Genomic DNA, 12027 nt, shown 5'->3' with positions numbered 1-12027 from the left:
TGCAACACAAACTCAAAAAAGTTCTGGGACACTGTAAAGTCCATGGAGAATAAGAACACCTCCTTCCAGCTGCCCACTGCACTGTGGATAGGAAACACTGTCATCACCGATAAATCCACTATAATTGAGAATTTCAATAAGCATTTTTCTACGGCTGGCCATGCTTTCCACCTGGCAACCCCTATACTCGCCCAAGCCTTCCCCATTTCTCCTCCTCCCAAATCCAGTCAGCTGATGTTCTGAAAGAGATGCAAAATCTGGTCCCCTACAAATCAGCCGGGCTAGACAATCTGGAGGCTTTCTTTCTAAAATGATCAGCAGAAATTGTTGCAACCCCTATTACTAGCCTGTTCAACCTCTCTTTTGTGTCGTCTGAGATTCCCAAAGATTGGAAAGCTGCTGCGGTCATGCCCCTCTTCAAAGGGGGGGGGGCACTCTTGACCCAAACTGCTACAGACCTATATCTATCCTTCCCTGCCTTTCCAAGTTCTCCGAAAGCTAAGTCAACAAACAGATTATACCGACCATTTCGAATCCCACCATTCCTTATCCGCTATGCAATCTGGTTTCAGAGCTGGTCAGGGGTGCACCTCGGCCACGCTCAAGGTCCTAAACGATATCTTAACTGCCATCGATAAGAAACAATACTGTGCAGCCGTATTCATTGGGTCACCAACTACTTCTCTGATAGAGTTCAGTGTGTCAAATCGGAGGGCCTGTTGTCCAGTTCTCTGGCAGTCTCTATGGAGGTGCCACAGGGTTCAATTCTTGGACCGACTCTCTTCTCTGTATACATCAATGATGTCGCTCTTGCTGCTGGTGAGTCTCTGATCCACCTCTACGCAGACGACACCATTCTGTATACTTCTGGCCCTTCTTTGGGCACTGTGTTAACAACCCTCCAGGCGAGCTTCAATGGCATTACAACTCTCCTTACGTGGCCTCCAATTGCTCTTAAATACAAGTAAATTTAAATGCATGCTCTTCAACCAATCGCTGCCTGCACATGCCTGCCCGTCCAGCATCACTACTCTGGACGGTTCTGACTTAGAATACAAATACCTAGGTGTCTGGTTAGACTGTAAACTCTCCTTCCAGGCTCATATCAAACATCTCCAATCCAAAGTTAAATCTAGAATTGGCTTCCTATTTCGCAACAAAGCATCCTTCACTCATGATGCCAAACATGCCCTCGTAAAACTGACCATCCTACCGATCCTCGACTTCGGCGATGTCATTTACAAAATAGCCTCCAATACCCTACTCAATAAATTGGATGCAGTCTATCACAGTGCCATCCATTTTGTCACCAAAGCCCCTTATACTACCCACCACTGCGACCTGTATGCTCTCGTTGGCTGGCCCTCGCTTCATACTCGTCGCAAAACCCACTGGCTTCAGGTCATCTACAAGACCCTGCTAGGTAAAGTCCCCCCTTATCTCAGCTCGCTGGTCACCATAGCAGCACCCACCTGTAGCACGCGCTCCAGCAGGTATATCTCTCTGGTCACCCCCAAAACCAATTCTTCCTTTGGCCGCCTCTCCTTCCAGTTCTCTGCTGCCAATGACTGGAACGAACTACAAAAATCTCTGTAACTGGAAACACTCCCTCACTAGCTTTAAGCACCAGCTGTCAGAGCAGCTCACAGATTACTGCACCTGTACATCGCCCATCTATAATTTAGCCCAAACAACTACCTCTTCCCCTACTGTATTTATTCATTTATTTTGCTCCTTTGCGCCCCATTATTTCTATCTCTACTTTGCACATTCTTCCACTGCTAATCTACCATTCCAGTGTTGTACTTGCTATATTGTATTTACTTCGCCACCATGGCCTTTTTTTTTGCATTTTACCTCCCTTATCTCACCTCACTTGCTCACATTGTATATATACACTTACCTTTCTACTGTATTATTGACTGTATGTTTGTTTTACTCCATGTGTAACTCTGTGTTGTTGTGTGTCGAACTGCTTTGCTTTATCTTGGCCAGGTCGCAATTGTAAATGAGAACTTGTTCTCAACTTGTCTAGCTGGATAAATAAAGGTTAAATAAATCAAATAAAATGTATTTTGTTAATGTTGAGAACCCAGTTCTTCTCCAAGCACCATTATATAAAAAAGCACTCCATCAGATCAACGTATAGGCAACATATCTATGTAAATTGCGATGAGTGCAGCTAACTTCAAAGCAATTGATCAGGTAAAATTCATAACAGTGTATGGTCAAATGGGGCAGCTGATATCTACTATACATAGATGATTAACTATCCATAGTTAAGACCTAATTGGGTAGGATGGAAATGGGTCTCCCATATCAACATCATATTAACACATTTGAAGTGGGGTCTCTCAATAGAATACATTTTTAAAAATCCATATTAATGCTTGTAGCCTATACTACTACACTTAACATGTTATCCACTGTGTGATAAAACATACAGCACCTACAGCGAAATCATTTTAAATTAATCTCCGCATAGCAGCAAGCCAGCAAATTTCTCAGATAAGCTTGGATTCAAAGATAAAGCAGTTTGCTGCTAACAAGGCCCATTGTGTTGAACCAGCCACTCGTGCTGAGAAAGCCCCATGTGTGCCTGGAAAGATCTTTAACAAGGAGGAAACCTCCTCTGCCTTTGATGTGAGCAGCTTCTGCTGCAGCTTATATAGTGAGTGTACAAAACATTATGAACACTTGTTCTTTCCATGACAAACTGACCAGGTGAATCCAGGTGAAAGCTATTATCCCTTATTGATGTGACTTGTTAAATCCACTTAAAATCAGTGTAGGTGAAGGGGAGGAGACAGGTTAGATAGAGACATAGATTGTGTTTGTGTGCCATTCAGAGGGTGAATGGGAAAGACAAAATATTGAAGTGCCTTTGAACAGGGTGTGGTAGTAGGTGCCAGGTGCACTGGTTTGGGTGAAGAACTGCAACGCTGCTGGGTTTTTCACGTTCAAACGTTTCCCGTGTGTATCAAGAATGGTAGGCCGTCATTATAAATAAGAATTTGTTCTTAACTGGTTAAATAAAATAAAATGGTTCACCACCCAAAGTACATCTAGCCAACTTGACAAAACTGTGGGAAGCATTGGAGTCAACATGGGCCAGCAGAAGGGGGTGCAACTTGATATTAGGAAGGCGTTCTTAATGTTTTGTTCACTGTGTATAGCCTCCGTCTGTTGGAACATACAGTACCATGAATCCCTTTCATTTTCCTGCTCCCAGCAGCCCTCAATACCTCCAAGAACATGCATGTGTACGCACGCACACACACAGCATTGCACACACACTCAAAGAGCATGTGTCACCACACACTATTATTTACCATGGGAGGTACGCTGTTAAAGAGGCAAAGAGAAAACCCTCTCGTCATCCGTTAGTGTCACAAGACATACAATGATTTGTTTGGGGAGCTCTTCTACGGAGAAGCACGCACACACACACACACACAACCATAGATGCCTTGTAGTACTGTTTGACTGCTGTACTCAAATCCCTGACTCTTTCCTCCACTTCCACACAACCATAGTAGAGAAGAGAGAATTAAAATGCTCTGCGACAAGAGTATCCCCATAACACTCCTAGAAAGACCTAAAGCAGCAGACCATCTGCTGATGACCTGGGCTGGAGCATTAGAGGGGTTTGCTTGCCCATAGGGAGGCTGCTGCTGTTGTTCGTGTTTTAAAAACCAAGGGACTTTTGGCTTGTCATATTCGGATGCCATTAATGGGTTGTTAATGTGGTGTGTGTGTGCGTGTAAGAGAATGAGAAAAAGTAGAGAGGGGGGAGAGAGTAAGAGGGTGTGTTGGGGAGAGAGAGTAAGAGGATGTGAGGGGGAGAGAGAGAGTAAAAGGATGTGAGGGGGAGAGAGAGTAAGAGGACGAGGGGGAAAGAGAGTAAGAGGACGTGAGGGGGAGAGAGAGTGTAAGAGGACGAGGGGGAGAGAGAGTAAGAGGACGAGGGGGAGAGAGAGTAAGAGGACGAGGGGGAGAGAGAGTAAGAGGACGTGAGGGGGAGAGAGACTGAGGGGGAGAGAGAGAGAAAGTGATGGGGAGAGAGAAAGTGAGGGGGAGAGAGAGAGAGTAAGAGGACGTGAGGGGGAGAGAGAGTAAGAGGACGAGGGGGAGAGAGAGAGAGTAAGAGGGCGTGAGGGGGAGAGAGAGTAAGAGGACGTGAGGGGGAGAGAGAGTAAGAGGACGTGAGGGGGAGAGAGAGAGTAAGAGGACGTGAGGGGGAGAGAAAGAGGACGTGAGGGGGAGAGAGAAAGTGAGGGGAGAGAGAAAGTGAGGGGGAGCGAGAGAGAAAGTGAGAGGGAGAGAGTGAGGGGGATAGAGAGTGTTCCCAGAGGCAACAACAGGGAATATTGCACTGAGCGAAATTGCACCAACAATTTCCTTACTTTCCTTACTTTACGCCCAGAGTCATTTATTTCCACTGTTATTATACCGCCGACATTTAACCCACAGATGAAAAAACAAAAGTGAAAACATTTATGATCACTATAAAACCTTCCCGTATATTTTCTACCAGTGGTAAGAATATATACTGGATCTGCATTCTCAGTCGTACATTAATCAAATGAACACTGCAGTAACTAGATCATTACCTGTAGTGCAGAGAGTTATTGGGAACCTTCTAATTACAGTTTAAGTCAGTGGGGAGATGGTAATACATTACATAGACTTTGTTTCTCAAGCTACCATTTCCAGTACTGTGCAGAGCATAACTGCATCCAAACACACTTTAAGAGACACCCACAATGTCTATAAGGGTTCGTTACAATGATCACATCAATATAGATTTGATACATAGGCTTACTGCGCACTCTACATCAAGAGACAGAACATAAAAGACGGATGGTTTAGAGGATGAAGCCTGCACATGATGTGCATACTGCCCCAACAGATCTACAGATGACGCAATCTCAATCACACTCCACACTGCCCTTTCCCACCTGGACAAAAGGAACACCTATGTATGAATGCTGTTCATTGACTACAGCTCAGCGTTCAACACCATAGTGTCCACAAAGCTCATCACTAAGCTAAGGACCCTGGGACTGAACACCTCCCTCTGCAACTGGATCCTGGACATCCTGATGGGTCCCAGGTGGTAAGGGTAGGCAGCAACACATCCGCTACACTGACCCTCAACATGTGGACCCCTCTGGGGTGGATGCACAGTCCCCTCCTGTACTATCTGTTCACCCACGACTGAATGGCCACGACTCCAACACCATCATTAAGTTTTCTGACGACACAACGGTGGTTGGCCTGATCACCGACGACGATGAGACAGCTTATAGGTGGGTCAGAGACCTGGCAGTGTGGTGGCAGGACAACAACCTCTCCCTCAACGTCAGCAAGACAAATGAGCTGATCGTGGACTACAGGAAACAAAGGGCCGAACACGCCCCCATTCACATCAACGCGGCGGTAGTGGAGCGGGTCGAGCTTCAAGTTCCTCTGTGTCCACATCACTTAGGACCTATTCATGATCCAAGCACATAAACTCTGCTGTGAAGAGGGTACGGCAACACCTCTTCCCCCTCAGGAGGCTGAAAATAATTGGTATGGGTCCTCAAAGACTTACAGTTCTACAGCTGCACCATTGAGAGAATCTTGATTGGCTGCATCACCGCTTGGTATGTCAACAGCTCGGCAACCGACCACAAGGCGCTACAGACGGTATTGTGTACGGCCCTGTACATCACTGGGGCCGAACTCCCTGCCATCCAGGACCTCTATACCAGGCGGTGTCAGAGGCAGGCCCTAAAAATTATCCAAGACTTGGGGTGATAGACTGCTCTCTCTTCTACCGCATGGCAAGCGGTACCGGAGCGCCAAGTCTGGGACCAAAAGGCACCTGAACAGCTTCTACTCCCAAGCCATAAGACTGCTGAACAATCAATTAAATGGCTGCCCAAACTATTTACATCGACCCCTTTATTATTTAATCTTCCTTATTTTGCACTGACTCTGCCCACACTCACACAGACTACACTGACACTACAACACACACACGCACATTCACATACGCTATTGCTACACTGTTTTTTATCTATCCTGATTGCCGAGTCACTTTTACCCCTACCCGCATGTACAGTTGAAGTCGGAAGTTTACATACACCTTAGCCAAATACATTTAAACTCAGTATTTCACAATTCCTGACATTTAATCCTAGTAACAATTCCCTGTCTTAGGTCAGTTAGGATCACCACTTTATTTTAAGAATGTTAAATTACAGAATAATAGTAGAGAGAATTATTTATTTCAGCTTTTATTTATTTCATCACATTCCCAGTGGGTCAGAAGTTTACGTTCACTCAATTAGTATTTGGTAACATTGCCATTAAATTGTTTAACTTGGGTTAAACGTTTCGGGTAGCCTTCCACAAGCTTCCCACAATAAGTTGGGTTAATTTTGGCCCATTCCTCCTGACAGAGCTGGTGTAACTGAGCCAGGTTTGTAGGCCTCCTTGCTTGCAAACGCTTTGTCCCCATGTGCAGTTGCAAACCGTAGTCTGGCATTTTTATGGCGGTTTTAGAGCAGTGGCTTCTTCCTTGCTGAGCGGCCTTTCAGGTTATGTCGATATAGGACTCGGTTTACTGTGGATATAGATACTTTTGTTCCAGTTTCCTCCAGCATCTTCACAAGGTCCTTTGCTGTTGTTCTGGGATTTATTTGCACTTTTCGCACCAAAGTACGTTCATCTCTAGGAGACAGAACGCGTCTCCTCCCTGAGCGGTATGACGGCTGCGTGGTCCCATGGTGTTTATAGTTGCATACTATTGTTTGTACAGATGAACGTGATACCGTCAGGTGTTTGGAAATTGCTTCCATGGAAATTGCTTCCATGGATGAACTTGTGGAGGTCTACAATTTGGCTGATTTCTTTTGATTTTCCCATTTCCCAGTTTGAAGGTAGGCCTTGAAATACAGCCACAGGTACACCTCCAATTGACTCAAATTTAGTCAATTAGCCTATCAGAAGCTTCTAAAGCCATGACATCATTTTCTGGAATTTCCCAAGCTGTTTAAAGGCACAGTCAACTTAGTGTATGTAAACTTCTGACCCACTGGAATTGTGATCCAGTGAATTTCAATTGAAATAATCTACATTTTTTGAAAAATTATGTCCTTGCCGACTTGCCTAAACTATAGTTTGTTAACAAGAAATTTGTGGAGTGGTTGAAAAACGAGTTTTAATGACTCCAACCTAAGTGTATGTAAACTTCCGACTTCAACTGTACATACTGTATTACCTCAATTACCTCATACCCCTGCACATTGACTTGGTTCTGGTACTCTTTGCATATAGCCGCATTATTGTATTTGTGTTACTGTTTCCTTTTTTTATTTCGCAAATATTTGTCTTACTTTCTAACTGCATTGTTAGGAATGGACTCGTAAGTAAGCATTTCACTGTCAAGTCTACGCCTGTTGTATTCGGTGCATGTGACCAATAACATTTGATTTGATTTGCACAGCAGTGTTTCATTGTCAGTCTGGTTGTGCAGCAGTGGATGACTCATTTGCTGTCAGAACTGAACGTGTCACATCACACAGGACTGCCAGTATCCAAATCAATAGTCGACTCCGTCCACCAGAACACGCTGCTGTGCAAATCAAATAGAAAGTGGTCTTCAAAATAGCACTATCTGCAGATGAATAACTCCCGGCCACAGTAAATGTATTTCCATTTCAGTACGTAACAATAATGTCAAAGGGGGAATTTGAAAGTTAGAATTCAGTTTGGGCTTGAGGCTTTGCGGTCGTCCAAAAAAAGTATTTAAATAATGCTGAATTAGCTTGAGAAGAAAAAGTTCCAGAGACAACAGGGCCTTTGCACTGTTTATTTGGGTTGTGAAATCATGTAATATGAATCCATCGAGTTGTACAAAGTGTTAATTCCGTGTAAGAAACAGGGTTTACAAATATGTACAGCCCATATATTCACGGTTAGATTAGTTGTCATTTTCATATGAAGGTATATGAAGGTAGATATCACCCCAAATAGATTGTGAGTCTCCTAAATATGTTTCGGTGGATATCTACCTCCATATTGGAGGTTGTACCAAAAATGTAGCGGTATTTTCCATGCACTAATACAGCAGTCTGACACATTAAAGCAGTAAGAAAGACAAGCAGCATCAGAATATAATATACCTTTCTGCTCAACATTTTGGGATAGAGAGAAAGTCCCTATAAAGCAAAAAAATAGCAGAAAGTACAGTGAAACGTTTCTTCATATTCCTGAAGTTTCAATGGAGTTTGGTTGCATTTTAGTAGCAACATGTATATGAAGACTAGAGAGCAAATGATAGAGCATTTGTTTCAGCATATAGCTTAAATTCCAAGTTATAGCAAAATATAAGATTAAACTCTTAATTGTGCAGAAGAGCAAGTATGCTGTGCTTCAATAAGAAGAAAACACCTTCAACCTATTGTGACTGTGAGAGAACTTACCCCCAATGGTAAAATGGAAAAACTAAAAAGACAATATTGGTCCTGGTCTACTCGAATGGAGAAAAGGGTTCATAAAGACAAACATACGTGTTAACTGACTCTAGAGCTGCAGTTTCCACAAAAAGTAAGTCTAAGATATCTCAACTAATATAACATTATAATAACAGAAATTATACTTATTTAGATGATCTTCAGCTCAAAACTATCCCATGGTTTTACATGTTCCTTAAACGTAAATGATTTTTCATTCTTCTAATATGCAAATAAAATAATATTATCAAATTAAATAAATTCTGAATTTAAAACAAAAACCCTTTTGGTATTTTCAAAAACAATTTGCTCATATATAATATATTAATTTCCTTCAACTATGCAAACACCTAGATATTTTCACAATAAATATAGGTGAGTCCATACAAGTACTGTAACATATCATAATTAACATTCATACAAAATAGAATCAAAATGGCCGACACGTTTACAGTATGCATCTCAGTTTGAGTCGGTAAACAGAGATCGTAAACTGGTACCAGAGGTCAACTCCCGTACTGTGATGTAGACTGTTTGTATTCGGAATACACGTAGCACCGTGATGACCCAGAAAAAGCACAGGTTTGTCATGGCTTTATACTGTTGGTGGTGATTGTCACATCTTTAAGGGAAAGTAAAGAAGGAAGAAGTTACAGCGTAAAAGACATAGAAAACTGTGCTGTATATCTGGAAATGCGGGTTTTGTTGAGTTAACCTTCATGACACCTACGTTTGAGTATTAAAGGCAGATTGAGGCTGTGTCCAAGACACACACACACACACACACACACACACACACACACACACACACACACACACACACACACACACACACACACACACACACACACACACACACACACACACACACACACACACACACACACACACACACACACACACTGTGACCTGAAAGTCCATAGGTTTGGACAGATCATGTATCGGCTTTAGTTTAAGTCCTTGAACTCAAGTGCCTGTAGGCCAAAGAGAAGGAGCAGGGGTAAGGGGGTTGGGTTTGGAATGAATCCACACAGTAAATCTATGTGTTTGACAGACACATAAGATGGGTCTGGTGGGTGTGGCTTCCGATGCTTCATGTGTTGGCGTTGCCGGCTGCCGATTGGTTGTCCTCAGCGTGCTTGAACATTAAGATAGAGTTGTAGATCTTGAGGGCAGGGCCGAGTTTTACACTCATGATCTTGACGATGTCGCGCTGGGTCAGCAGCAACAAGGCCTTCCCGTCGATTTGCTGTTGGAAGACAACCAATCAGATTACAGCATGGGTCAACAGCTGATGTGCAGTCAATTGAACCCAGTGAGAGAGGTAAAAAAAAATCCCTCTCACTCTCTAAGGGCTACAGATGGCCCATGTTATATGTCACTATATAGAGTATGAGCAGTTTGATCAGTGGACACTAGTCATACAATTCCCATTTAATTTATGAAATGGTAATCGAGTACTTATCAGTTGGATCAGATTGTGATGTCTTGTCCAACGACTAGACATGCCAGTCACAATACACATTTTACATTTGAGTCTCACAATTAGCGCATTCATCTTAACATAACACATTACATCAAGTACATTTTTCCTCAAAGTATATATCAGCAAAGACAGTTCTAGTATTTGGGGGGAGGGGGGAGGGGGGGCGTGAGAGTTATTTACAATAACTCTTCAAAGAGGTAGGGTTTCACAACTGTGGAGCCTCAACTAGGATTGCTGAAAGAGGGATTTCAACAACCAAGAGACCAGTGGCAAATACTGTAGTCAGATTAGCTGAGGCTAATCAAATATGGCTGTGCTCGGAATGCTAATCACTACCGCTATTAGCTTCCAATGAATTGTTTTGTATTCCAGTGATGTCTCCTTACGTCAGTATAATTCTCAACGCAAACTAACCCTGACCAAACACAAAGGGGGGGGGGGGGGGGGGGGGGGGGGGGGGAAGAGGGGAATCCATTCCTCTGGGTGTTTTGTTGCAGACAACTGTAGCAGCAAAGGCTACTCCGCACGTTTCCCCTCATTTACTTAGCCTTACGGAGGAAGACAAGCCTTAAAACTCTTAGTTGACTCCAGACTGGGAGACTAGAGGAGGTCCAGATGTTGTGTCCTCTTACCTCCTCTTTGAACTGATTGGCTTGTTCATCGCAGCCGGGGAGAGAGTGGATGAAGTCAGCCACCTGGACAAAGACAAGCAGAGGACAGACAGTTTAGCGTCTGGGAGACCGTCTCAATGGCAGGTACAGTTGAAGTCGGAAGTTTACATACACTTAGGTTGGAGTCATTAAAACTAGTTTTTCAACCACTCCACAAATGTCTTGTTAACAAACAATAGTTTTGACAAGTCGGTTAGGACATCTACTTTGTGCAAGACACAAGTCATTTTTCCAACAATTGTTTACAGATGGAATATTTCACTTGTAATTCACTGGATCACAATTCCAGTGGGTCAGAAGTTTACATACACTAAGTTGACTGGGCCTTTATTCAGCTTGGAAAATTCCAGAAAATGATGTCATGTCTTTAGAAGCTTCTGATAGGCTAATTGACATCATTTGAGTCAATTGCAGGTGTATCTGTGGATGTATTTCAAGGCCTACCTTCAAACTCAGTGCCTCTTTCCTTGACATCATAGAAAATCAAAATAAATCAGCCAAGACCTCAGAAAAAGAATTGGAGACCTCCACAAGTCTGGTTCATCCTTGGGAGCAATTTCCAAATGCCTGAAGGTACCACGTTCATCTGTACAAACAATAGTACGCAAGTATAAACACCATGGGACCACACAGCCATCATACCGCTCAGGAAGGAGACGTGTTCGGTCTCCTAGAGATGAACGTACTTTGGTGCGAAAAGTGCAAATAAATCCCAGAACAACAGCAAAGGACCTTGTGAAGATGCTGGAGGAAACAGGTACAAAAGTATCTATATCCACACTAAAAACGAGTCCTATATCGACATAACCTGAAAGGCCGCTCAGCAAGGAAGAAGCCACTGCTCTAAAACCGCCATAAAAATCCCAGACTACGGTTTGCAACTGCACATGGGGACAAACATCATACTTTTTGGAGAAATGTCCTCTGGTCTGATGAAACAAAAATAAAACTGTTTGGCCATAATGACCATCATTATGTTTGGAGGAAAAAGGGGGATGCTTGCTTGCCAGACGAAGAACACCATCCCACCCGTGAAGCACGGGGGTGGCAGCATCATGTTGTAGGGGGGCAGAAACAGCAGTTTGGTCAAGTCTCAGACCCTTCCAAAATCTATTACCTCAATGTGCATCACTGGCCAGTCCAAAAATAAACACAGATGTCCCTCTCCACTCAGACCCAGGCCCTGTTCTTAAAATTGATCCTTCCTGCCTTGAAGTAATCACTTATCTGACATGACTGGAAGGAAGAGTGCGTTTCAAGAGAATCTGAACAAGGCCACAGTGGCTAGAAGGCACAGCAATTGAATGTCAGTGTTCATAGATGTCAATGGAGCTAGAGGATGCTGTCGCTACAGGTTATGAGT

The 12027-nt window shown here is 43.4% G+C and overlaps 1 protein-coding gene across 6 annotated transcripts in view; it reads right to left on the bottom strand.

Annotated features, from left to right (window-relative positions):
- Positions 1 to 7849: 7849 nt before the first annotated feature.
- Positions 7850 to 12027, bottom strand: part of LOC109909804 (lethal(3)malignant brain tumor-like protein 4) — a 124335-nt gene continuing 120157 nt past the window's right edge. For all 6 annotated transcript variants that reach the window (XM_031796773.1, XM_031796774.1, XM_031796776.1 and 3 more), the window contains exons 19-20: positions 10626 to 10688; positions 7850 to 9756 (exon numbers count right to left, since the gene is read on the bottom strand). In XM_031796773.1, the coding sequence (XP_031652633.1) occupies positions 9601 to 9756; positions 10626 to 10688 (219 nt within the window). In that variant the 3' untranslated portion in view covers positions 7850 to 9600. The remainder of the gene's footprint in view (positions 9757 to 10625; positions 10689 to 12027) is intronic.

Source organism: Oncorhynchus kisutch, linkage group LG18 (assembly GCF_002021735.2).
Source record: "Oncorhynchus kisutch isolate 150728-3 linkage group LG18, Okis_V2, whole genome shotgun sequence".
Taxonomy (NCBI): domain Eukaryota; kingdom Metazoa; phylum Chordata; class Actinopteri; order Salmoniformes; family Salmonidae; genus Oncorhynchus; species Oncorhynchus kisutch.
Note: the sequence above shows the minus strand (reverse complement) of the source record. Positions and strands in the feature narration are given on the sequence as shown.